Raw genomic sequence first — 27,647 nt, 5'->3', positions numbered from 1 at the left:
AACTAGAGTAATGTGATTAGGAAGGAAATTAAGAGATTGAAGTTTCGTGTGCTTTCAATTTTTTCTTTTTTGATCATTAAAGGAGAGTTTTATTTGAAATTAAAGTTAAAAAGTTTTACAACTTTGTGTATGGGACTAGAAGTCCCACACTATTACATATTTCTGTCCCTTTTTACATTGCAGCCCAAAACAATTGTTGACTCAAAGCCCCTTGTTTAGCAAGATAATCAGCTATCCCATTTGCACTCCTTCTAACCCATTTGAATTCTGCCTCTACCTCCCTTGCAACCTTTTTCACTTCCCTTATCACTTGTTGAAAGTCCACGAAGAAGTTCTATTGTTTTTATCCCAAGAGATGATCACCTTGGAATCCCCTTCAACTTCAAATGCCTCATTCCTAGTTGCTTGGCTATCTTCAATCCTTGTACCAATGCCATTACCTCAGCTTTTAGAGAGTTGCCCATGCCGATAGGTCCAAAGAATAATGCTAATATTCTCCTTTCAGAATTTCTGGTTATGCCCCCGATACCTGACAATCCCGGATTTCCAAATGAGCTTCCATCAAAATTCAGTTTAATTCTGTCATCATATGGAGGTTTCCATTCCATCCTTACTCTCTCTTTCACTCTTGAAGATTTTGCTACTTCTGTCCAGGATCTTATAATTTTTGTGACTGAGAAATCTTGGAAAATATGCAAAGATCTTACCCAATGAGCTAATTTAACTTTGATTGTGTCAATTACCTCCTCCATTATTCTACTCTTATCCAAGAATATTCTGTTATTCCTTTCTTCCCATATCACCCAAAAATAGCTGCCTTTGTAGCTTTTCACATGACCTTCCCTCTTTTCTTTGATTGCCTCAAAAAGTCTTGGTTGAAAAGTCCTGCCACATTTTGAGGGGCAACCCACCTGCAACCAAAGAGAAGACAAAAAGATTCCCAAATATGATGCACAAAGGAACAAGATAACAATAGATGTGTCAAGGTCTCACCACTTTCCTTACAAAGGGAGCACATGTGAGGAGAAAGGCAAGCAAAAGGCCTTCTTTTCTGTAGCATATCACACGTGTTAACCTTGCCAAGAAAATTTCCCAACAGAAGGCTTGAATTTTTTGGGGGATAGGCTTACTCCAAATTTCTTTTACAGGGAATTCCCCAACCGGGTTGCTAGGTGTGGCAAGAACATTAAAGAAAGAGGAACAAGAGAAGAGGCCATCTGAGGAACTTTTCCAAATTCTAGAATCTTCCAAGGACGGGTCCAGATGAACTTGTCCTATTAGATCCAACAATTGAATTAAAGAGGCACATTCATTTTCCCTAAGGTCCCTCTTGAAACCCAGATTCCAATTGACCCCACTTGCACCAGGATTACCCAAAATGCTTACTGTTTCCCCTTTGAAGTTTGACAAAGTGTATAGGTCAAGGAAGAGGCCTTTGAGTGGACTATCTCCCATCCAAAGGTCTTTGAGTGCTTGACTATGTTGTGTTCAAGTTTATTTTTACATTTTTACTTTGAATAAGTTTTATATGTTATATTTATGTGTTTTATTATTCTCATTCTCTAAGCAACGTGAGACTTAGGGAAAACACTCAATGGTTGCACCAACTATTTAGTGTTGTCCCAAGTCCCACATTGCTCAAGAATAGGAGTGAAGGCCTTGCCTTCATCTATAAAAGGATAGGTAACCCAAACCAATTTAAGCCTAACAATTAAATGAGGCCCATTTCTTATTTTTTGTGCCATAGGGTTAAAGCCTAGCTAAGCCCAATTTAACTTTAGCTTGTGAAAAATTTTTATGCATTACATTTACATATTATACTTAAGTTTTTATTATTTGATGCCATGGGCCCAAAGTCATTACTCATTAGGCTTGGAAAGCTCGTAAACCCAGTCCAGGCCTATGTAGGGCCAGGCTTAGGCTTGCAATCTAGAACTAGGGTGCGGGCCGGGTTGGGCCAAGGCTTAGCTTAAAGCCCATATAATTGGTGCTAAGCTAAGCCCTCTAGGCCTGGCATATGATCACCCCCATGGTTTAAAATGTCCCTAATTTCCCTAATATTTCCACGACATATTTCCATTTTCATGGGTAGGACACGAAATTTTACCGGAATTGACATTTCCCCAATGAACACTACCAACACTGTGGAGTATAAGAGATAGCTTCCATGACATATTTTCATTTCCACTTCCATGGGTGGCAACATGAAATTTTACTAGAATTGACATATTCCCCAATGAACACTACAAATACCATGTGGAATACAAGAGATGGTATTATAACATAAGTTGGTGACAATATTGTAGGTATGTTTAGTAACAAGTTATTGTCCACCTAACTTATATGGTTACCACTTTGGTCTAACTCAATATTCATTATTTCATTTCAAATATGAAGTTAAATATTAGTTTTTATTTGTGTAATAGATTATTTGGTTGATCTATTACAACTATTTACATTTTCTATGAGTTTAAATTTTGCTTTAACTCATTTTATCAAGAAGCTCTGAATCTTAAGGTTTACGGGGCAACTTCGAAACATACTCTTTTGTCTATGACCTTAGTTTCTTAGCTTTGTTTAATGATTTGGAATAAGATAATAACTTAAAACGGTGTGCCTATGCTTCTTTTATCGTTTCATAAAATACCATTCTATATTTTGCATATTTTACAATGTTTCCACCATATTTATAATTTTTACAATATCTCCGACATTTCTGACATGTTTCTTATATTTGGATGACCGACATCGACATTTCAAACCTTGATCACCTCTACTCAGGACAAAAAAGGCCCTTGCACTTTTTCATGCACCTTGGGCTATTAAAACACTGAGTGGGGCATTGTAATTCGCTCAAGACAGAAATCCTAACCCTCTTACAAGGCCAAAAATTAGTGCCATTGCAAGATGGACAGACCTAATTATTGACGGGGACTGTAAGATTATTTTGAATGGATAAGGAAAGTTGACAACTTCCTATCAAAAAAAGGTTGATAACTTCCCTTGGAGGTTGTGAACAGACCTAATATGTTCTTAATTAATGACAAAAATAAGAAAAAACAGGTCTGAAAATAGAGAGAATAGAGAAGAAGAGAGGAGAAAGTAGAGAGTAGAGAAGAAAAACTAGGGATGTGAATAACGGAAGAGATCGTACAAGTGATCTCAACTGCCGCTCTATTTTATTAATCCGATAATAATGAGCAAGATTGCATAAATACCCTATTAAATATTAATAGAACAAATAAAAGAATAGGAATTCATTCATAAAAAAAAAAAAACAAATAAAAGAATAGGGTCCCCAACTGTTGACTCTAAAGTAATAACAGAAATATAAGCTAACTTCTAACAGTCCCCCTCAAGTTGGAGCATATATGTCGTAAAGCTCCAACTTGTTACATATTTATTTCATTTGAGCCCGATTTAAACCTTTCATGAACAAGTCAACAAGTTGATTTTCCAACTTAACATAAGGTGTAATTTGATAGGAATGGGAATCTTCACACCAATTTCATGTAGTAGCTGCTTCAATTAAATCAACTCACAAGTCATGTGTGCCATGGCTCTATATTCTACTTCATGACTGCTTCTAGCCACCACCCTCTACTTTTTGGTTTTCCAAGTGACCAAATTTCCAGCTATAAAAAGGTGCAATAACTAGTTGTGGGTTTTCTATTAGTAACTGAGCCTGCCCAGTCTGCATCTATATATCCTTCTAGAGACAGTTCTTTCCCCTTATTTACAACCCTTGACCTAGAACACCCTTCAAATAGTAGAGAACCCTAATAAGACCTTCCGAATGACTTGTCCTTGGATTTTGGTTTTCTAAGTGACCAAATTTCCAGCTATAAAAAGGTGCAATAACTAGTTGTAGGTTTTCTATGAGTAACTGAGCCTGCCCAGTTTGCATCTATATATCTTTCTAGAGACAGTTCTCCCCCTTCTTTATATAACAACCCTTGACCTAGAACACCCTTGAAATGGTAGAGAACCCCAATAAGATCTTCCCAGTGACTTGTCCTTGGGTTTTGCGTGAAGCCATGAACTGACTCCACTCCTACATTGAAAGAGTTATCTGGCTTTGAAATGGTAAGATAAGCTTTCCCACTAACCTCCTATACTTGCTAGGGTCATCTAGGAACTCCCCTTCAATATCAGATATCTTAACATTTGAATCAATAGGAGTATCCATTAGCTTTGCTCCTAGTAATCCTATTTCTTCCAGTAAGCCACACATTTCCTTTGTGAAAGGGTGATTCCAAACATCGACCCTCTTACTTCAATACCCAGAAAATATTTCAGGTGTCTTGTCTCCGAAGTCTTTGGTTTGAAATTGTTGCTGCTTGAAATTGTTTTAAATCCTTGATTCCCTGTGTGTCACACCCTGTAGTGATGATATCATCAACATACATGGCTATTATAATCTTTCCAGATGAAATATTTTTGTAGATGAAATATCTTTGCCGAAGATAGAATGATCCACACTACACTGTCGTAATCTAAACTGCTGAATCAACTAAACTAGGCTCGTGGTAATTGTTTTAGCCCATAAATTGCCTTCCTCATTTTCATACTTTTCCTACCTCCCCCTAAGCAACATACCTAGGAGGTTGCTTCATATAAACTTCTTCCTGAAGATCACCATAAAGGAAGGCATTCTTCACATCTAACTGAAACAACCAATCAAAATGTGCAGCTAGAGAGATGACACTGAAAAGACCCCACTTGGGTAACTGGGGAGAAGGTATTAGTGTACTCAATACCCAAAGTTTGTGTATATCCCCTTGCCACCAACCTCACCTTATGCCTCAACACACTTCCATTAGACCAATGCTTAAATACATAAACCCATTGACATCCAATTGCCTTCTTACTAGGAGGTAGAGCCATAGAGGAGTGAGATTCCAAGTATGATTAGACTGAAGAGCATGAGATTCCTCATCCATCACCTCGTCCTATTAAGGAGAAACAAGAGCTTCCTGTAGAGACTTGGGAAGAGACAGAGAAGAAAGGAGAGGCACAAAATGTTATGTGAAGGAGACAAATGAGCAAAAGACATAACGAGAGAGGGGATGTTTTGTACAACTATGATTACTTTTCCAAAGAGCAATAGCAAGTGTAACTTAGATGGATCTGTTGACAGTGAAAGCATTGATGGCTCAGGAGAAGCCGGAGCTGGTGTAAAAATTCTTTGTGGTCTCGGAGTATAGACTCTGTGAACTGGTGGTTGTGTAGGTGCCAGCATAGTAGAAGTCAATAAAGAGACCTTTGTAGTAGGAACAGGAAGAGGAATGGGTGGAGGCGAAGAAGACTCAACTGTAGTGAAGAAGGGAACGTTTTCAAAGGACACATCTAGAAGAACAAAGGACTGACAAAGAGTGGGACTATAACATTTGTGTCCTTTCTAGGTATGAAAATACCCCACAAATAGGGGCGAACACATGAGTAGGTTCTTCCCAAAATCGAATGGGACAAAACCTTGAATCAGCCTCAAACCCACCCTACCCAATATGTTACTGAGTAGGGTCTGGTTCCAAATTCTTGGAACCAACCCCCACCTAGTCCATTTTCCGGGTCCAGGGTTTTACCCTTCCTGAACCAACTTGCAGAACCAGCCTTGGTCTGAACTTGCCTGAAAATAAATCCCAAAATATTTTGAAGATGTGAAAATTTGAACTCAAGTACTCATGGTTACAAAGACCATGGTCTCACTTGATCATTGGGCTACTTAAGTGAATTGATAACTTTTCTTCATTAATAACTAATATGTATAATAAGTAATGTAAAAGGTAATATTTACAAAATTAAGTCATAATAAGTTTTGAACTATATATTAATATATTATGATGGTCTACAAATTAAATTATTCAATTTAATCAACCTAATCAATTAAGGTAATATAAGTTTTGAACTATGCATTATCGTTATTAAAAATCAAGTTTAAACATTTTATGATTGTGATATTATTATTATTATTATTATCATTATTATTATTATTATTGTTATTATTATTACTATTATTATTATCATCATCATCATCATTATTTTTTTATATAGAACAGATTCCATGGGTTGAACCTAGAACCGATCTTGGAATTGCCATGGCCAAAATCGACCTTGGAACTAATCTTGACAGGGTAGGTTCTGGTTCCAAACCTAGAGCCAGCCCTATAGGGTAGGTTCCAAGTTTTTCCTTGCAATTGAACCGAGCCAATCCATGCTCACCCCTTCCCAAAAAGACACATTTGTAAGCATGAGAATAAAAAGTTTAACCATCCTAGCACCAAGACGATGAACAAAAGAGAGAAGGGGGACTCACCATTGAGAACCATAAAGGGCATACGACTAATAAAGAACCGCAAAGTAAGGACAACACCACTCCAATAAATTTTGGGAGCCAACATTTGAATGAGAAGGGGCCAAGTAGTATCAAGTAAATGACTATTTTTCTGTTAAGCCACACCATTTGTTGTGGTGTGTTAGAACAAGATTGGTGGATAATACAAGAGGCAAAGGATAATTGAAAAAAGTCGTGAAAGTATTCCTTTGCATTGTTAGAACGAAACATTTTGATGGAAACACTAATTAGTTTTCAGTTTCAGCATAGAATGAGAAAAATATATTAAATAATTCTGAATGAGATTTCATTAAATTAAGTCAAGACATCTTTGAGTAATCATTGATGAATATAACAAAATACTTAAACCCCTTATACGACTCAATGCAGCATGGACTCCAAGTCATCTTGGAACAATTAACACTCTACAGTGTTTACTCAATTGACACAACTCATACTACAACTCTTTAATGGACACCAAACTTGGAACTAGCTTCTTGAGCACGGGAAGAGATGGGTGGCCCAATTGACAGCGCCATTGTAGAGGTGAAAGTGTCGTATAGAAGGCTTTCTGGCTTCTGCGAACCACCACCATCTGTATGGTAATCCTTTAGTTTCATGCTTGCTACCAATTATCTTCCTAATTATGAGATCCTGGTAAGCTTATTGACAGATAATACACTAAACAGAAATTTAGGAACATATAACACAAAAGATAAATTAGAATTACTGGTACCTGTTGGGCTGTAACTACAGATGTAATACCATCAACTAGAGTAACTGTTAGGGATGAGGAGGGAGGAAATAAAGAAGCGAACGAGTCTGGATGCCCAGAGTAACTTATAGGCTCCAGAGTCTATAAGCCAAGTTTTAGAAGATGCAACATGCAAGACAAGTTGTATTTGATTTAGCAAAGTTAGTATTGTTGCTAGAAGAACACGATAGGCGAAGTTTCTCATACTTTTCATGTGTTATGGATACCATCTCCTTTCCTTTCCTAGTACGTAAGGCAAATGATTCATCACTAGTGACACCATGATAGTTTCCAACAGAAGCATGATTAGCCATTGTAGACAGTGTGTCATTCACATCCACAATAGTTGCACTCATGCACTAAGCCATGTCCTCCAAAAGCTCAGCCCCTAACAGCACTGCTATCTGTACCACTTGCACGACCACCTATCATTCCACGATCACCACTTCTTACATTGCCACCTCTACCTTGTATGCCACCACCTCTACCACCTCTAATTGTGGCTAGAGCAGATTTTTCAAGTAGGGGAGAATTGTCAATCTGTGGGTTAGAAACCCTCCTAACTTTGGAGAAAACCTTTGATAGTTTAGGTATCTCACCACTATCCAAAATCTGTGTCAAGTAATAGCAAGTTTATGCTAATATGGGTTTCCTTGCTATTCCGAAGGCAAGTCAGGATTTGCACATTCTCTTGTACCCATTCACTGTACTCTGCAGTCTTTGGATCAGGTTTCTTATCTCTAATATACTTTAGTTTACCCCTAGCAGTTAAGTGTACTCCCACGGATTTTGGTCAATGTATGTAATTTGCACCATTCAGTTTGACCGAGGTCATTTGGATAGCCATAAAGTCTGGCTATGCTACTACACACTGACTTAATTTCGCATTTTCACTACTAGGGGATGCCATTATCACCAAGAATGTTGGAAGGTTTAGAAGTCAGATTAGACATGGCCGAACCAGATTTGGTGGCTGGCCGAATTAAAAAATTTTTTCTAACCCAATAGGGAATTGATTTCCCTGTGATTTTGAAATCTGAAATTTCGGGATCAATCTTGCATTGAATCAGACCAGGTTCGAAATCCAAATTAATTTCTGATCATACCTAATACGGAGTCCATAAACACAGCTCCCGAAGTAGTAGTTCATGCCTAATTTCAAACTCAAACTGGCCTCTTTCTATAGATGCGCAATAGTGAAGTGAAGCCGATTCAACAACGCAGTTTTTGCACTTTGAACCTCCAACATGTTGGGATCAATGAAGCAGTATGGGAGTGATGGGAGAGAGAGAGAATGTCTAGTCCTATTAAGAGCTGAATCCAGTTAGGAACTAAAAGAAATCAGTCCCTAATAGGGCTGGAACAAATTAGGTTTTTATGGGAGCGACGGGAGAGAGAGAGAGAGAATGCCTTGCTACACCCATCCCTCTCTTCCCTTATATAGAGTACTCTCCTAGTCCTACTAAGAGCTGAATCCAAATCTGATTTGGAGTATTCATCCTTATAGATAAACTCTATTTTATTAGAAGAATGGGTGCTCTATACCCATATCCATGACCCAAATTTACCCATGTCACATGACAACTTGTCATGTGCCTACTTAACTAAATCATATTAGTAATGGGCCTTAGACCTATTTTCTTTAATGGCTCACTTTCCTATGCATTGCAAGGCCATATAGGCCTGAATGTTGTATGGCATGGGACCCACAAAGGTCTCACACAAATCCATAAGGGTTTGGCCCCACCTTTGGAAGAGGTTAGGCCGAATTCATTGCCCAAGGGCAGTGAACCCTTGACCCAATTAGCATGGGACCCACAAAGATCTCACACAAGTCTGTAAGGGTTTGGCCCCACCTCTAGAAGAGGTTAGGCAGAATTCACTGTTTACGGGTAGTGAACCCTTGACCCAATCATTTTGGGCTTAGTTGGGCCCAATATTTACATGTTAATGATCCTTGGATTCAACCACCCTATGAAGACCCAAGGATAGTGAACTTATGTAAGAGGAAGCCCACCAGGTAATCAACCTTGTAATGGTCTCTTACACCTAACCTCTTGGCACATAATCATCAAAACACTATTCATAGTGTCACACTCTCTGCTCAGATGGATTTGGGATTAAAATCTTTCACAGACATTTTTCATAAACTAGTAATGTAGCATATAAATACATTTTGTAAATTAGATTTCAAATACAGTTGAAATCCATTGTTGGAAGCTTAAGTTTCCATTAGAGAAAGTATAAACCCTGATATTCACTTTGTCTAACAAAGGGGCCAATCCTATCACTATGATTACCCACTCATGTAATTTCCTACACTGTCCTAACATGCCCAGATATTTGACCCTTGATGGATCTCACTGGTTGGCATATTAGACAATTCAATCCAAAACCTAGTGCAATTTCATAATCAAATCTATGGTTAAGTGCAACTTTCTAGTTTTGCCCATCTATCTCCAAGGTCTAGGGATAATTGGAAATTGATCTAGGTTTAGTGTTTCTTCCAAACACCCACTAGTTGTGCTTGGGGTCTAACCCTAGCAGCTGAAAGAAGCTACTCCACCAATTCGGCAATACATCAATGTCAGTCTTGTCAGGATAAACTCTCCAAGTCTATCCAATGGTTGAGAAGATTCTAAACTAACACCAGTCCTATAAGTGTCCAGTTTAAGGAGTAATTCACAAAAAACATACCAAATGTGATCATAAAACAATAATGTACTAATATTATTCATAAATGTTTATGTATATCAATTTGATTGGAGCTAAGGGCATACACCGTCTAATACAAGAACAATTCAGAAAGTTTCTTCCAATAATTTCCACTAGGTATCCAATCTTATACACATAAAGCATGTCAGCCAACAGCCTATTCACCAATTAACCATAGTTGCAACTTATGAAAAAACACAAAAACATTCCAGCCAATAGGAAACTTTAAAACACTAATTGGATAATGATTTTGTAATCCAATCACACTGTTCCATTCATCACTCATTGAACAAACCATAGATGGAAGTTACTAACCTGTACCATTCAGAACCTACCCCTCTCTCAATCGTTAGATAGAGATAATCTAGGTAACCACCAAGAGCTCACTTTCCACCAATGATTTAAAAAGCGTGCCTCAGGCGCGCTTAGGCGCATAGGAGAGGTGTATTTTGGGGTATGCACCTCGCCCAAGTCATAGGCACACCCCTTTCAAAAGGTGCACACCTGGTGTGCCTAGGTGTGCGCCTTGTGCCTCAGCCCAGGCATGAACCTTTTTAAAATTTTGCGCTTTTTGCTTTTTTTTTTTTTTTTGAGCCTAACGGTTGGGCTGGGGGGTTTGCCCCCTCACCTGACCACGCCCCTCGAAGCAAGCCCGAGAACTCCCTATTTGCTAATGTTCATTCGTTCATTCCAATAAAACATCTTGTTAAAAGGCAATTAAAGTAATAAAATCATTATTTTTTATGTGAGAAATAAGAATTTAAGACCCTTACATGGACTTGTTCGGGCTTGCTTCAGAGGTGTGGTAGAAAGACGACTCAGAATCAAGAATGCAATATGCTTTACATCATCACATTAGCTACTTGAAGTAATGCAATTGAGGAAAAAAAGAGATTGTGGGTTTTACATGCTTTAAAATGCTTTATATGTTTGCTTTTACTTTTAAATTTTCATTTGAATATGCTTTACATGTTTTGTTTATGTATTTTAATTTTAGATAGTAGTTTTTTAAAACATTTAGTTTAAAATTTAAGTTTATATTTTTTATGAACATTATGTTTATTATTATTTTTTTTTAAATTTGTGCATTTTTTTTTATTTTCTGGCATGTTTTTGAATTTTTTGTCTTTTTTTTTTATTTTTTAGCATTTTTTTTGTATTTTTGCGCCTTGATTCAAAAAGGTGCACATCTTGCCTTGTGCCTTGCGCCTCAAATGCAAATTGGCCCTTGCGCTTTTAAAACATTGCTTTTCACCACTATTTGAGATATGGAATGGGATATGGAGCAATATTTTAAGGCGTGCCATACCCAGAGACTGAGAAAGTCCCCCCCACTCGCATGTACCTGGATGATGTGAAACTATGGTGGAGAACCCGGTATTGTGATGATTCTGAGGTTGGGAGGCCAAGGATTGAGACTTAGGAGACCCTAAAGCAATTCCTCCCTGGTAATGTCTCGTGGGTGGCCAGAGACATGCTTAGGCATCTTAACTCTCCACGCCTTTTTTTTGGATCAATAACAAGAAAATTTCATTAATGAATATGAATCATTTTCATTGGTGGGAAGAGGTAAACTTTCTTTAACTCTCCCCCCAAAATATTAAAAATTACAACATAGCCCAAAGTAAACGATTTCTACCCACAATAGTCTCAGCTCCACACCCTAAGTCAGCCTCTTGAAGATTCTTTGTTTGTTGATGCAAGTCCACATCCTATCATCATCCTTCCCTAGCCATCTTATTACAACTCTACAGTCTCCTTCAATGATCAACCTATCAAGATTTGGTTCTTTAGCTCTTTTCACACCCTCCATCAAAGCCAACATTTTTCCTCTTAGTGGGTCCTCATGACCAATTGGGCTAGAAAACATAGCTATGACTGAACCTTCCTCTGATCTAAAATCTCCACCAATCCATGAATGTCCAAGGTTACCTTTACTGCCACCATCAAAGTTTAGCTTGAAACCAGCACATGGTGGAGACACTAAAGGTTGCACAATACTTCTGCTTGGAGTTGAGGCTGCCACTTCTTGCCAATTAAATATCTCCATTGGTATTAAGTCCCCATGTGAATGTCATTAAATATCTCCATTGATTTTACCCAATGAACAACCTTGGAAGTGATCACTTCTACGATTGCCTTTGCTTCTCTCCTTTTCAACGAATATTCTCTGATTCCTTTCCTCCCAGATTATCCAACAAACCATTGCTCTTGTTTATCTCCTTAATATTCTGCCCCTCTTCTTTGTCCACCTGTAGCCAAACAAAGAAAGAAATAAAACCCAAACAGAAGAAACAAAGGGGTAGGAGATTAATAAGTGGTATCAAGACTCACCATTGGCTTTGCAAAGTGTACACCAGTTAGGAGACAAACACCAAAAAGGCTTCTTCCTTTGAAGATGGTCAAAAGTGTTAATTCTTTCCAGCACAACACCCCAATCCTTGGTGGAACCGGCTTCCCCACACTTCCTTAACTAGGAAAGAAGGCCCAAGACCAGTAGTAGGTTGTAGGAGGGCTTTGAAGGAGGCACATGTGAAGGAGCTAAAGGAGGAGAGGGTCCAAATCCAAGAATACAACTTGGATGAGTCCAAGAAAACTTTTGAAGAATTTGAATCAAAGCCAAAACATTTTCCACATCTGATTCTTTGATTCCCCTTCTAAAACCCAAGTCCCAATCAAGTTCAAGCCCAAGATAAGAGGAAGATAGGAAAGTGGATATAGGCTCATTTTTTGTATCTAGAGAGGGAAAATAATGGTGTAAATTGATCTTTAAGTGGTAACTCTCCCACCCACACATGTTCGCAAAACCTTACCAAGTTCCCAAAGGACACGTTATACCTAACAAAGGGTAGAAAAAAATGAAGGATAGCATGAATAGCTTTCCAAGGCATTGCACTAGTTGATCAAATCGAGACTCCTACGTCCTAGCTATCAGCCACCAGCCCATGGATGCTTAAGATCACCTTTTCCACAATTTATCCTTACCTCTTTGCCCATACTATCTTCTCTCAACCCGGGATCTATGTCCTCCTTGCTACTTTCATGATCAGTGAAATTAACCTTTTCCATCTCCTTCCTCTTCATATCTTCCTCTTCTTTGGTAATATCCTCTCCTTCATCCTTTCCTACATCCATAGTCGGTGACTTGACTATATGCTGGACACCTGGAGAGAGGACAACAGACACAGGACCCAAATTAGTATCCAAAAAAGAATTCACAAGCATACCTTAGGATACAATAGAGGAAGGCTCAACCGCTTTATCTTGGGCATAAGAAGGGTCATAGTTCTTCCTAGGTTGGTTTTTCTTTGAAATAATCTTGAGTAAGGAATCAACTTGCAAGTTCCTTCTAGAGTTTTATGGCTTGCCTCTTTTTGGGAACTCCTTGTTACACCCTTTGTGAATCTTGAAATCCTCCTTACAAACACCATGTGAATCATTTCCATTAGGGAATGATTCTTTAGTGTTATGCCTAGGATTTACTTGCCTCCTAACCAAGCAATCCTTGACCTCTTTTGACTTAATGTTGATTGGCGTTGAACTTTGAACAGAGGCTTTTGCCACTTCCTTTTATTTCATTCTTAAATGTTTTGTTAATATAGTAATCATCTTTGAAGACTTAAGTCTCTGCCGTTGTGCCCACGCGATTGCTCGGTGACTCTGTCCAAGACTTAGACTCTTTCTCATCTGATGAATCATAGTCGACCCATCCTCCATCCACCAAATCTTTCTCCTCCATCCCTGTTTTGGTATACCTTGGATTAGGCCGATCATTTTGTGGTCTTCCAAGGTCATTTTCTTCCTCACATTGTTTTGGCATCCATTGTAGGGGCTGTTTCGAAAAAGACTTTGCTATATAGCTGCGGCTAGTCTGTAGACCTGTTAATTGGCCGGGTAGCCCAATGGGCTGGCCTGGCCCGACCTGTTATAAGATGGGCTTGGTCATAATTTTAGACCTGCGGGCTCAGGCTCGGGCCTGAAGCACCATGCTTGACTTTTTTTCGGGCTGGGCTCGGGCTTTCTCAAAAAAGCCTAGCCCAAGCCCGAGCCCGAGCCCGAGCCCGACTTGGTACTATTTATATTAAATATTAAAATATATTTATTTAATAAAAAATATATATACAATATTTTTTCTTTGTTCTCTTTTTTTTCCAAGTAATAGTGAGATGTTTATTATTTTTGAGTTTTGAAGGTTTTTAATATAAATAAAACACTTTTTTATTGAATAAAAAAGAAAAAAAATTTTGTTTTCAAATTTTTGGCCGGACTTAGGCTCAAGACATAGGCCCGATGGTCAGGTCGGGCTCAGGTCTAAATGTATTCTGTTGATACATATACAAAGCCCAAACCGGCCTAGCCCATGAACATGTGTACTAGTCTGTAACAAAGAAGATGATAGATGGGGTTATTGTCCCCAGTCAACAGACTACCTCTATGACTCACGATTATTTAAATAGTCACATGGGCCTAACACCGTAGGTCTGATCGAGCGCCCACTTTAGTTATTGTGCAGCTTTGCTTACATCGTAGGTCTGGTCGAGCACCAAATTGAACTGCCTCAACAAATGACTTAATCAAAGGGGAAAGGGAACAGAATAGTCCTCTTCGATTGACCGAGGTATAAGAGTAAATGAAAAGGAAAGGTCTTCAAACAAATTTAAAGTGGAAGTTAAAGAGGCTTTTGAAATTCTAAAAAAATCAAAAAAGTTCAAAAAAATGCAAAATATTAAAAATATTAAACACATTATTAATTACAAATATGAACTTAAATTTTAAAATAAATGCTTTAAAAACCTATTATCTCAAATTTAAATACATAACATAACATGTAAAACATATTCAAAATGAAAATATAAAAATAAAATCAAGCATAACATATAATACATACATATTCAAGCATGTAAACTCAACTCTTTATTTTTTTCCCCAATTACATTGCTTCAAATAGCTAATGTAATGTTAAACATTATGCATTCTTGGTTCTACGAGCCGCCTTCATATTAAGCCCCTCGAGGCAAGCCTAGAAAAGGTCCATAGAAAGGTCTTAAATTCTTAATCCCTATAAAAAAAGGTTTTATAACTTTAAGCGCCTTTTAAAAATATCTCTTTTTAGGATGAATGAATGAGCAATATTAGCAAATATGGTGTTTTCGGAGCTTCGGTGAGTGAGCGAAGCAAGTGAGGTGCAAGGCATACGTCTGGGCTGAAGTGCAAGGCATACCAGGCACACACCTTTTGAAAATGCTGTGCTTGGGACCTAGGCAAGGTGCATACCCTAAAATGTGCCTCGCCTGTGCACCTAGGTGCGCCTTTTAAAACATTAGTCTAAACTGCCATGTTTCTAACTGTCCCCTCTTAGCCAATCTGTCATCACTATACTCCCTTCAACTTGCAAGTTTTCATAACCAACCTACCTAATCTGTTCTTAATTAACAGGGAAAATAAGAAAAAAAAACAGGTCTGAAAATAGAGAGAATAGAGAAGAAAAACTAGGGCTGTGAATAACAAAAGAGATCATACAAGGGATCTCAACTACCATCGTGTTTTATGGGGAATGCCTGGACCTAGGAGTAACTTGTAATCCTTGTCTAACTATCTTTTGTAGTCTTTGGCTCATTGTATTAGTCCAATTTATCCGACTTTTTGAATGGTATAGCTTGTTTTTGAATGAAATCAGCACTGTTAATTATAAAGAAAAGCAGAGATGCTAAATCACCCAAACCGTTTTGCATTGTATGAAGTGGTAAGGCTGAAACCCTTGTCCAGAGGATCCCTTGATGGGATATAATTTCTTCCTTTTCTGATCAAATCTTTGTTTGACTGTTGAGTATGACAATTAATTAGCTGTGTTGAAGCTTCTGAGTTTCTCTGTCTTTTCATATTACTGTGGTCATAAAGCTTCTATGTGTGAATTTTCCTTTAAATTTCGCGTAGTAAGATTAGATGGCAATGAATAACCTTTTTTTGTTATTGTCATTAAGATTACCAAACAAAATGTTATCATGTCCTTGTTTCCTCTTCTTGATCTGCTTGAACTTTGGTTTATATTCTAATGACAGCAATATTGATGGCATTACTGGGTTTAGTGAAGATGATTCACAATCAATCTTCAACTTTATGAATGTAGCAATTGAACTGACAAGTTCTAATCCTTTTAATCAGGTAACTGTTATTATGCTTCCCTCCATTGAATGGCAATTCTACTAGTATTAAACATCTTAGTCATTATTCTCATATTTTATAGTAACATGACTACTCTATAGATGATTGGGATTAATTGTTAATTCTTTGATGAAGTGACATATCATTAGGGTTTCAAATGATGATATACTGATCTAAATCCTGTTGAGAATTTTTTGATTGGTAACTGATAAGTCTTTTAATTCTGAGTAAAAGAATAAGGAATGCTATACATAGTAATGTGCCATACACCCTATATATTTGCTAATTTATGTTTGACCCATAATGTGTTTTGTGTCCCCTCTCTGGTTAGTTGTACTCCAATACAGATGATCCCTAGTCGCACTATGTTTTGCCAGTCCATCAAGCAAAGTGTTGGTTGATTTTGAAGTCCATATCTACCTAATATGCATCAGACTGGTTAATTCCTTCTTCTCTCTTATAACAAGTCTATACATCCATGTAGCTGTTCCCAATCTTTTTTTTGAATGATAAAAAGAAAAAAATATTAGAAAAAAAAATAGAGTTGATTACAACCAGCTACAGGATGATAAGGCTGCGCCCAACCAAACTATGAAACAAACTAAACTAAAGAAAAGGAGACAAGAAGAAAACAGAAAAAACCTCCCCTTCTGGAGACTTCAAAAGTCATCTCCTTCAAAAACCTCTTCTTCACCATCTCCTTCCTCATTCGATGCCTCTCCCCTTGCCCTCGCTAAGTTACTCGTAATCTTTCTTCCTTCCTGCCCTTTTCAAAAGCTTCAAATGCTCTTCTTACAAACTCCTCTCTGCCTCAAAAAAGCAAGCCTAAACTCTTTCCTACTTTTACATTCCTCTCAGCCAAACTCTCAATCTCCATTCCTTTTTTTCCCACCTTGCTGACTAAAATCTCCTTACCATTTCTCTCCTCACTGTCACTAAAATCTCCTTCTCTGGCCCTGAAATTAGTAGTAAACTTGCTTCTTGAGACACCAGCATCTGGGACTCTGCACCAACTGAATCTTGAATCCCAAATCCTCTCCCCTCATCAATCTTCTTATTTAGAGCTTTAGCCTTTGAGCCTCTTTTCTTGTAGACATGCTTAAACTTGTTTGTGGGACCTGCGCCAACTAGCCCTTCTTTCAGTTTTGAAAAAATTTTAGTAACATGAACCATGTGTGACCACAAATCCAAGCTTTCTTCAAAATGAACATAATTACTAAATGAAGATAATTAGTTGGAATGTGAGGGGATTGGGTAGTGCTCCAAGGATGACAGTTATTAAAAAGGTGCTTAGGAGAGAGGCCCCACAATGTGTTAATCCAAGAGTCTAAATTACAGGAGATTGGGATAGGAGCATTTGGGGTGGGAGAGTTAGTAAGTGGACTGTGGCTCCATCATGGGTTTCTTCTGGGGGAATTCTAACTTTGTGGCAAGAAGAGTCAGTGGAATGTCTATAAGGGCTGGTGGGAAGATTTTCTGTTTCATTTTAAGTAAATATTGTGGTGGATGGATTTATGTGGGTAGTGACAAATATCTATGGACCAAGCACCTATAGGGAGAGGAATGAGATGTGGGGGGAAGTAGCGAATGTGAGAGGTTTATGGCTTATGGGATAGACCTTGGTGTTTGGGAGGAGATTTCAATGTGATAAAATTTTCCCAAGAGTCCAGTAATCCTAGGCAACAAGCAACAACTAGTATGGGGAAAATTTAATTAGTTCGTTGTGACTTTTGGGTTGAAGGAAATTTTGACGAGACATAGTTCATTTGCTCCGATTTACAAGAGAACCCCATTTCTTTTAAGTCTGACAGATTTCTGCCTTTCTGGTCACCTCACTGAGAGGAGAATAGGGACATATTGACAGGTAGAATACTTCTCAGGCTTACATCTGATCATTGTCTCATATGTCTCTACCAAGATTCCTTTGTTGGTGGTCCTTTTCCTTTTAGATTTGAAAACATGTGGCTTACTCATTCAGGGTGTGCAGAAAAAAGTGAAGGAATGGTGGGAAGAAGCAAAGGTACAGGTGAAGTGGGAAGGAATGAGATTCTCTAATAGGCTCCAAGTGGTGAATGCAAATATCAAAGAGTGGAATTGGACATATTTTTAGAGATTAGAATGAGAAGCAAACATCATAAGTTGGCTGAAACAGAATGAGAAGACTCCTTGTTTTTTTAGAAACAAAATCAAACAATTCAGTTGTAAGACTGAATATTAAATTGTCTTCGTATTTTCTTGGAGGTAGCCGGGGCTGCTTTTGATTTGTACATTCCTCTTTCTCTAAGTAATAAAATTTGATTTTGATGATGATAAAAAAAATATTTATATTTTTAGATATTAGAAGATAAGAAAGCAAGTCTCATTTTGGTTTACAACTTCCAATGATTTTCCTCATAGCCAAGTAATAATATATCAGGATTCTAGAATATTAAATTGTCTGAATATTAAATTGTCTTCGTATTTTCTTGGAGGTAGCCGGGGCTGCTTTTGATTTGTACATTCCTCTTTCTCTAAGTAATAAAATTTGATTTTGATGATGATAAAAAAAATATTTACATTTTTAGATATTAGAAGATAAGAAAGCATGTCTCATTTTGGTTTACAACTTCCAATGATTTTCCTCATAGCCAAGTAATAATATATCAGGATTCTAGAAGGCTATGAAACAATGCAGTTGTTACCTGAGATTATTAACAAACAAATGATTTGTATTTAATTTGAGAATGTGTAGCATAGACATGTCTAATATGTACTTTTTGTTATTAAGATATAAGAGATCCATTAGCAACGGTTACTTGGCTTTATAGAGTACAACTGGGAAAAGTTGAAAAGGAAGACATACTAGTCATATATTGGAAGCACCCAATTCAATTCAACTAGTTCTCTCAGCATTAAACAAATAATAAAAAGCAAACTTTAGAAGACAATAATACCTGTGGCACAAAACAAAAAATATTCAACTACAAGTATAGCTGCTAAGTGATCAAGGAAAAAATCTCAAAAGAAATGAAAAAGATATGTTGTATATGACTATGATACTATATAAAGAAGCATAGTAGAAAAAAAGTGGACAAAAAATATTCAACCAGTATAGCCCATGTACAACTAGCTGCTACATAATGGAGAGAAAAGAAAAGGGTGCTTACATCCCTGAACTCTTTACTGATCACCATCCTTGAGTGAACTACAATGTTTTACTTGCTAAAAATATTTTGCCTCTTCTGCTGTAACAATCTGCTTTATTTGTTATTGTTTTAATAGCTCTCCTAGCATATTAACCAAAGTATGACTATTCATTTCTGTTTCCCAAGCTGATAGCTTGGACAACTAAGGTATTATGAATTTGTAGCTATCATATATTCAGGTTTTGTGACTTGAAAGTTCTTTCATTTCAACATGCTTGTATTTATTATTCTGCACAGATAGTCAATGCTGCAGTTATAGTGGATCCTTCAGTGAGGCAGGTAATTGCAAGTGCATATGATCAGACATGCTATGAGCATCCTTCTGTAAATAACACTTCAGGAACCAGGTTTTCTGGTCAACCAGAAATATGCACTGCCTTGCAATCTGATGCAAACAGGGTCGAAATGAATGAGCAGTCAATCTCAAATCGTATAGATCAATGCCCACTCTCATATAGTGGTGTTTCTTGTCTATATCCTTGGCAGTGGAAAGAGAAGCATCAGTATGCAGGAAAAAATTATGCTTGGCATCCTTTAAGACATGCTGCTCTTGTTGCTATTGAAAATGCTGCTGCCAGGGATAGACACCTATTTCCTGGTTTAGGTAACTCAGGCCTCTCCATTCAAGTGGATCACGTGCAGTCTTCTTCTATTATCAATCCGGCAAAAAGACAAAAGATTCATCCATCAGAAGTAAGTGTTTTTTTCTCTGTTTTTACTGCACAACCATGTTGCTGGTCTGGCTAACTTTTAGGGACAGCATTTAGCTACAAATTCTTGCTAAAATCATAGTATTTAACTCCTTATTCTAATTTACCCACCTCAGGTGATCATTGTCTATAGTTAAGTGCTTCTGTTCCTAACTTTGCCCCAACTTGTTTCTTGTTACTGTTCAATGGTATTTCAGGTTGATGAAGACATGACTCTTAAAGCCTGTACAGATGGCTTCCATTCAGAAGCAGTTCGGCCTTATTTGTGCACTGGTTTTGATATCTACCTGGTTTGGGAGCCATGTGCAATGTAAATCATTAACATTATATCTGGATATTTTCCTTACTACTTTATGCATCCAGTGTTATGTTGTATATACTCTTCAGATATCAAAAAAACAACAAAATATAGGGAATAAAATCTTAGGTCTTCTTTTCCTTGCACCTATAGGGGTAGCTACATAACCAACAGGTTTCCTGGCCAGATAGGCATCACTCTCTTTTCCATGTAAATCATTCAGCTATATTCACCATCCATATTTCTTGATGTGTGAGCCTAGTATTTTTTGCTGGAAAGACCTTTCTGTGGACTGGATAGAAATGTCAAGGGGGCTTATATAGTCACGTCCTTCACAAGCCCTTTCTCCCTCCAAAGTGGGATTCTGTCCTACCTACATCTACACTTGTATTTTTCATGTTCAAATGCCATTTATAATAAATAAATAGTAGAAGATCAAAACTGTAATCAGTCTTGAATCCTAATAGGTTTTAGGTTTACAAAACAGAAGAAAAGTGAGAGAAAGGTGAGAGAATAGAAGAGAAACAGGAGAACACAAGTGGTTGAAAGGAGGGACAGATTCTAACAGATCTGCCGCCGCCACTTTCTTATTATTTATAGGTTATGTTTAGTACATAATGGAAATGACACATCTGCCTTTAGTACTTACATAATAAATAAAGTAAATAAAAGCTGAAATAAATAACAACTGAATTAACAAACTGACTCAAACTAACACTACTATAACTGGAACAAATAACTACACATGCTGTCCTATGAACACAGTGGGGACCACTGCAGTGGGGCCCACATTAGTGTTCTCTACACTCCCCCTCAAGTTGGGAGTAGATATCTATCATTCCCAACTTGGATAGGTCTGTCTCTAACTTCTTCCTTGGTATAGCCTTGGTGAGGACTAGCTAGGGCTGGAAGCTTTGAAGAAGTATTCGGTGGCTTAATCTTGGAGATTACCAGGAGAGGTTCGTAGCAGTTGAAGACTTGCCGCGGCTTGCAGAGAGTTGGTAATCAGGAAGAAGCACCGAAGGTTAGGGTTCAGGTAACCCTAGAAGACAGTAAACCAAGGTACATAAGTAAGTTTTTTTTTTATTGAGTTTCAGAGATTGCAATCAGTTGAGATAGGTTGGACCGATCTAGAAGTAGGGGCCGAACTGTGCTCAAGTTTGTTTCTAGGGTTTGACTTGCCGAACTGTGTTTAAGTCTGTTTCTAGGGTTTGACTGTTGGGCCGAACCCCTTCCCTCTCAGAGGTGATTAGTTTTAGGGTTTCATATTGCCCTACGACAAGTCCCACTTGTGCGGACTGCTTGGAGAGTGCAGCTGAGCACTTATTTCAGACCCACAGTTGAAACCCTAATTTTGCTCTCGCAGCAATGGGCCCCACAGTAGTGATTTCAGAAAATAGCATCTCAGATTGATAGGCTGCCTGGTACTGTGCATGTCGATTGATTTCAGATCAGATTTGAGTTGATTCCTTGCCTATACTGTGATAGGCGATTGATTTCATATCAAATTTGGGTTGGTTTCATATCAGATTTTGGATCAGATCAGATTTGTGTTGGTTCCAGATCAGTTTTTAGACCTATTTGTAGCCACTGAATCTTGATCAAAAATGGAGTTTAAGGGTCAGGGAGAAAGTAGTTTTAGAAACCATAGTTATGGTAGTGTATCTGAAACCGGGTTTCAGATTACAACTATGAGATTTGATGGGTCAAATTATTTGGAGTGGGCTCAATCAGCCATGATGGCTATTGGAGGAAGGGGAAAACTGGGTTACCTCTTGGGAGATGTGAAAGAACCTTCCAAGGAGGACCCAACATGCACCAAGTGGGTTCAAGAGAACTATTTCGTTATGGCGTGGCTGTGTAATTTTATGCAGCCACATATCAACCGGAATTACTTGTGGGCAAAGACATCCAAAGAGATATGGGATGTTGTGAAAGAAAACCTATTCCCAACACCTTAATGTTGCCAGAGCCTATAAACTGAAGTGTGAGGTGAACAACCTTAAACAAGGAGAGAAGCCAGTTTTTGTCTACTTCTCTACCTTGAAATCCTTGTGGCATGAGATTGACCATCTAGAGACCCTTGAGTGGGAGAGTCCCAAGATGCACAGACTCACGGAAAACAAGTCGAGACGAGTAGGGTATTTGAGTTTATGGTTGGTTTGAATTCAGAATATGACATTGTGCGACAATAGATATTGACAAGGGATAGTGTGACCGTTTCTCAAGCATACTCCCTGGTGCATAGTGAAGAGACTAGGAGGAAAGTCATGATGTAGCCTCCACCCTCTTTCCCAGCCTTGACAGCTATTAAGCCTAAGCCAGGGGGTGACTCAGAAAGGGACCGGAAGAAGGAAGATAAACGGGATCTGGTATGTGAACATTGCAAGAAACCCAAGCACACAAAAGATACTTGTTGGAAGCTACATCCTCACTTGGTCCCAGCAAAACTAAGAAATAAGAAGGGTAATGCTCATGTGGCCATGAACACTGATTCAACATCCTCATCAGGCACATCCCTAGAGACTTTAGCTGCTGTTCGGGCTGCCCTCATACAGTTGGAAAAGGAAGTTGGGAGTTCAGCTCAGCCATCTCAGTCACCATCAGCTCCTGCCACATCTGCATTTGCACATTCAGGTACTCGAGCATCATCTTACCATGCTTCAGCTCCAGGTAATACTGACCACTGTTGGGTAATAGATTCAGGTGCATCTGACCATATGACTAGTTTGCCATCTTTTGTTCACTTCTTATCACCTGTCCTCTGGCCGAGATTGAGTATCCATTGTTGATGGCTCCCTTGTTCCCATTTCGGGCAAGGGGGACATCAAGCTATCGAATACTATCTCTTTATCTTCTGTCTTGCATGTTCCTAAGCTTGATACTAACCTGCTTTCAGTTAGTAGTATTACCAAACACATGAACTGTTCAGTAACATTTTTCCTTGGCCGATGTGTTTTTCTGGATTTGGAGACGAGGAAGGTGATTGGGACTGGCCGTGAGACGAACGGGATCTATCTGATTGGAGAGAGTTCTCATCGAGAGGAGTCAGTGGATAAGAAGTCTTTTGTTTCCTAGTCTGTGAGTTCGGTTATGCTTTGGCATAACCGATTAGGTCATTTGTCTTTTAAGTCTTTGAAAAGTCTGTTTCCTGCTTTATTTGAGTCTGCTGAGTTATCAAAGTTGAGGTGTGAGAGTTGTGAGTTTGCCAAACATTGTAGAACCTCTTATTCTTTAAGTAATAAAAGGAGTAATTCCTCTTTTGATATTGTGCATACTAATGTTTGGGGGCCATATCATATCTCTTCTATGGGTGGGTACATATATTTTTTACTGTTTATTGATGATCACACCCGTTTTTCTTGGGTCTATCTTATGCGTTCTCGGGATGAGGTTCCTGCTCTGACCCAAAACTTCCATTAGATGGTTCTCACTCAGTTTGGGACCAAAATCAAAGTCCTTAGACCTGATAATGCAAATGAACACTTTGCTCAGTCATTGACCTCCTACCCTCTTAGTCATGGAGTTATTCATCAGAGCACTTGCCCTTATACACCACAGCAGAACGGTGTTGCCGAAAGAAAGAATAGGCATATCTTGGAGGTGGCTAGAAGCATTATGTTTACCTCCAATGTACCTATTCGCTTCTGGGGTGATGCTATCCTCACGGCAGTTTATCTCATTAATCGAGTTCCTTCTCGGGTTCTTGATATGAGAACCCCCTTTTCCCTTCTATACCCAGACGAGGAGTTGTTCATTGTTCCCCTTAAAACCTTTGGTTGTACCTATTTTGTTCAGCTTCTCGGGCCTCATCATTCCAAGTTTGAACCTAAGGCCTCCAAATGCATTTTCCTTGGTTATGCACAAACTCAAAAGGGTTATTACTGCTATGATCCGGTTTTAGGGAAACGGTTTGTCTCCATGGATGTCACCTTCTTTGAGGAGACACCCTATTATCCTAGGGTTTCTCCTTAGGGGGAGAGCAGTGAGAGTAGGACTGTTTTGAGTTTCTTTCCTCGGGGGGAGAGCAGTGAGAGTGGAAGTGGGGCTGGTAGAAGTGGAACTGTTTTGGGTGGGACTGTTCCTTTACCCATTCCACTGGATAATGAAGGTTGTAGTAGTGAGGGTGGTCAGAGGGAGCCGGAGTTGAGAGTATCACAGGCGATGCAGGCAGGTTGATCCTAGTCATCGGCAGTCTCGGCCAGCTCCAGTTCCTTCCGCGACTCCAGATCCAGAGCCTACTGAGATACCTCTCACTGTTGCCACTTCCCCTCTTGTGGATGACCTTGATCTCCCTATTGCCATTCGCAAAGGGAAACGACATTGCACCACTTCTACAGCTCACAACATCTCACAGTTCTTATCCTATGATCGTTTGTCTCCATCTTACCGGTTCTATCTCACTTCCATTGCAGATGTCCCTATTCCAAGAACAGTGCAAGAAGCCTTATCAGTTATAGAATGGAAAGATGCAATGCAAGTCGAAATGGATGCCCTGTTGAAGAATAATACTTGGGCACTGGTTGACCCACCAAAAGGAAAGAAACCGGTGGGATGCAGATGGGTGTTCACTGTGAAGCATAATGCTGATGGCTCTATTGAAAGGTACAAAGCCCGACTGGTTGCAAAGGGGTTCACTTAGACTTATGGTATAGACTACTTGGAGACCTTTGCCCCAGTAGCCAAGATGACCACCATCTGAGTTCTGTTATCCCTTGAAGCAAATCATTCTTGGCCCCTGTTTCAGATGGATGTTAAAAATGCCTTTTTGAATGGAGACTTACAGGAAGACGTTTACATGCAGTTGCCTCCTGGATTCTATGATATAGAGATAGGTAAGAAGGTTTGTCGACTGAACAAGGCATTGTATGGTTTGAAGCAGTCACTTAGAGCCTGGTTTGATAGGTTCAGATTAGCCCTTGGAAAGTTTGGTTATGTACAGGCCTAGTCAGATCATACACTATTCATCAAGAGGGTGGAGTCCTCTCTGACACTACTTGCAGTATATGTTGATAATATTGTGGTGACAGGAAATGACAGTCATGAGATTGAGTTCTTCAAACAGCTCCTTCATCAAGAGTTTGAGGTGAAAGATCATGGTGCACTACGATACTTTTTGGGTATTGAGGTTGCTAGAATACACTATTCATCAAGAGGGTGGAGTCCTGTCTGACACTACTGGCAGTATATGTTGATGATATTGTGGTGACAGGAAATGACAGTTATGAGATTGAGTCCCTCAAACAGCTCATTCATCAAGAGTTTGAGGTGAAAGATCTTGGTGCACTACGGTACTTTTTGGGTATTGAGGTTGCTAGATCTAAGCAGGGGATTTTTATCTCTTAGAGAAAATATGTTCTAGATCTGTTGGTGGAAACTAAAAAGTTGGGTGTTAAGCCGGCTGATACACCCATCGAACAAAATCACAAGATTAGTGCAAAGGGCGGGGAGCCTCTTGAAGACAAAGTTATGTTCCAACGGTTGGTTGGAAAGCTCTTATATCTCAGCCTCACTCGGCCGGATATCAGCTATGCAGTTAGTGTTGTTAGCCAGTACATGCACTCCCCTGTAACTTCTCATCTTCTTGCGGCAGAGAGAATATTAGCATACTTGAAGAGATACCCGAGTAGAGGTATACTACTCAAGAACAATAATCACATGAGGGTGGAAGTCTATATAGATGCTGATTGGGCTGGGAGTGTTGATGACAGAAGGTCTACCTTTGGATATTGTGCCATTGTGGGAGGTAACATTGTCTCTTGGAGGAGTAAGAAGCAGAGTGTTGTTTCCCGCTCCAGTGCTGAAGTGGAATACAGGTCAATGTCTAATGGAGTGGCTGAAATCTTGTGGCTGAGGTCACTACTTGAAGAGTTGGGTATTGACTATGAAAAGCCCTTAATGTTGTATTGTGATAATCAGGCAGCTATTAATATAACCCACAACCCAGTGCAGCATGACAGAATTAAACATATCGAAGTTGATCGACATTTTGTGCGAGAAAGGGTCACATCACAAGAAGTGTATTCCGTACATCACATCTAATATGCAGCTCGTGGATATCCTCACCAAGGCTGTACCAAGGAAGAAGTTAGAGATAGACCTATCCAAGTTGGGAATGATAGATATCTACTCCCAACTTGAGGGGGAGTGTAGAGAACAATGATGTGGGCCCCACTGCAGTGGGCCAGTGGGGCCCACATCAGTGTTCTCTACATAAATAAATGCATTAATCTTTCTGCATACACGTAAGATTAACTAACAATTGCAAATTATTATTTATAATGCCCCCTGTTAAGTATATGTGCATCAACCAACCAATTTTAAGTTACTAATAACACGTGAAATTTTGATTTTACAGAGATGCATGTATGAGTAGTACACTCCTAATATATTCCTAACTTAGGAGCTTTTCAAATTTGGCGCTCCTATCTCTCCTCTCCAGTTCTGTCTCTTGCATCTTTATTTTTTGTTATTATTATTATTTTTTTTTTATACATGTTTGTGGTTAGAAGAACCCTAGGGTTTTAGCCTTTTATAAGGTGTCTTGATCTAGTTTGAGCATTTAAATGGATTTATCTAATTAGTTAGACTTTGCAGAAAATTCAAAGAGTACTTTGTCTTTTCCAGACCTGACTTTAAGAGTCAAAAGTAGTTTGCCACGTAACATCCCCTATTAGCTGCTTTGTTGTCCTCATGCTCAAGCACATTTTATTATCTATTTGTTTTTATAAATTTTCTACTAGCTGATTTCTTTTACGTGTATTTATGTTTAAGGTGTGCCATGGCACTTGTTCATCAAAGAATCCGGCGTATATTTTATGCATTTCCAAACCCTAATGCTGGTGCATTGGGCAGTGTCTACAGGCTACAAGGGGAGAAAAGCTTGAATCATCATTATGCTGTTTTCAGAATTTTGTTACCTGAAGAAGTCCTTGGTAAAAAATTCATTTAAATGTCAATCGCCAACAATGGCCCTAGCTGTGCAATTATTTTAAATTAAAAATTATTTTGTGAGACATTGTGAGGCCATTCTCATGTGTAAACTGTGTACTATATATTTTTCAATTAGCAGCTTTATCATTTTATCCATGTCTGTTTTGGTGTTTACTCCCAGGATTTTTGAGACTTGGATCCTTATCCATTCCAATAACATTGCCTTTGTCATGAAGAATTTGAATCAATTAATTTAGGCTGGGTCAATTCAATTGTTATACAAAAAAAATTCTATAATGAGGTGAACCCACATTCACTGAAGGGGGACACCGCTTGTAAGTTCTGGCTCAGCATGCATAATAGAGATTTTCTGATGCTAATGGAGGGATAAGAAAGACCACCTTCTGTATGTTACTCATTTTCAGTTTTATAACCTACCCAAGTTTTTTTGGTACTTAGTAGGGTATTATTTGGCATTGAATCCACCTCATAAACAAGTCGGCTTCACCAGTCACCACGTATGAACTTCAAGCTAACTTAGCTACAAATGTTGGTC

At 38.7% G+C, this 27,647-nt stretch overlaps 1 protein-coding gene across 5 annotated transcripts in view; it reads left to right on the top strand.

Moving 5' to 3' along the window:
• EMB2820 (Cytidine/deoxycytidylate deaminase family protein) overlaps nucleotides 1-27,247 on the top strand; it is a 47,132-nt gene extending 19,885 nt beyond the window's left edge. For 2 of the 5 annotated variants that reach the window (XM_088946340.1, XM_088946339.1), the window contains exons 7-11: nucleotides 15,863-15,965; nucleotides 19,388-19,429; nucleotides 19,637-19,843; nucleotides 20,058-20,170; nucleotides 26,933-27,247. In XM_088946340.1, the coding sequence (XP_088802466.1) occupies nucleotides 15,863-15,965; nucleotides 19,388-19,429; nucleotides 19,637-19,843; nucleotides 20,058-20,170; nucleotides 26,933-27,110 (643 nt within the window). In that variant the 3' untranslated portion in view covers nucleotides 27,111-27,247. Of the gene's footprint in view, nucleotides 1-15,862; nucleotides 15,966-19,387; nucleotides 19,844-20,057; nucleotides 20,171-26,932 lie in introns of all 5 variants that reach the window. The other 3 variants (XM_088946337.1, XM_088946338.1, XM_088946341.1) reach the window with 2 other exon arrangements.
• Nucleotides 27,248-27,647: the final 400 nt, after the last annotated feature.

The sequence above is a fragment of the Nelumbo lutea genome, chromosome 5 (genome assembly GCF_056320005.1).
Source record: "Nelumbo lutea isolate HS-2025 chromosome 5, American lotus-T2T, whole genome shotgun sequence".
NCBI lineage: Eukaryota > Viridiplantae > Streptophyta > Magnoliopsida > Proteales > Nelumbonaceae > Nelumbo > Nelumbo lutea.
This window is presented reverse-complemented; position numbering and strand designations above follow the sequence as displayed.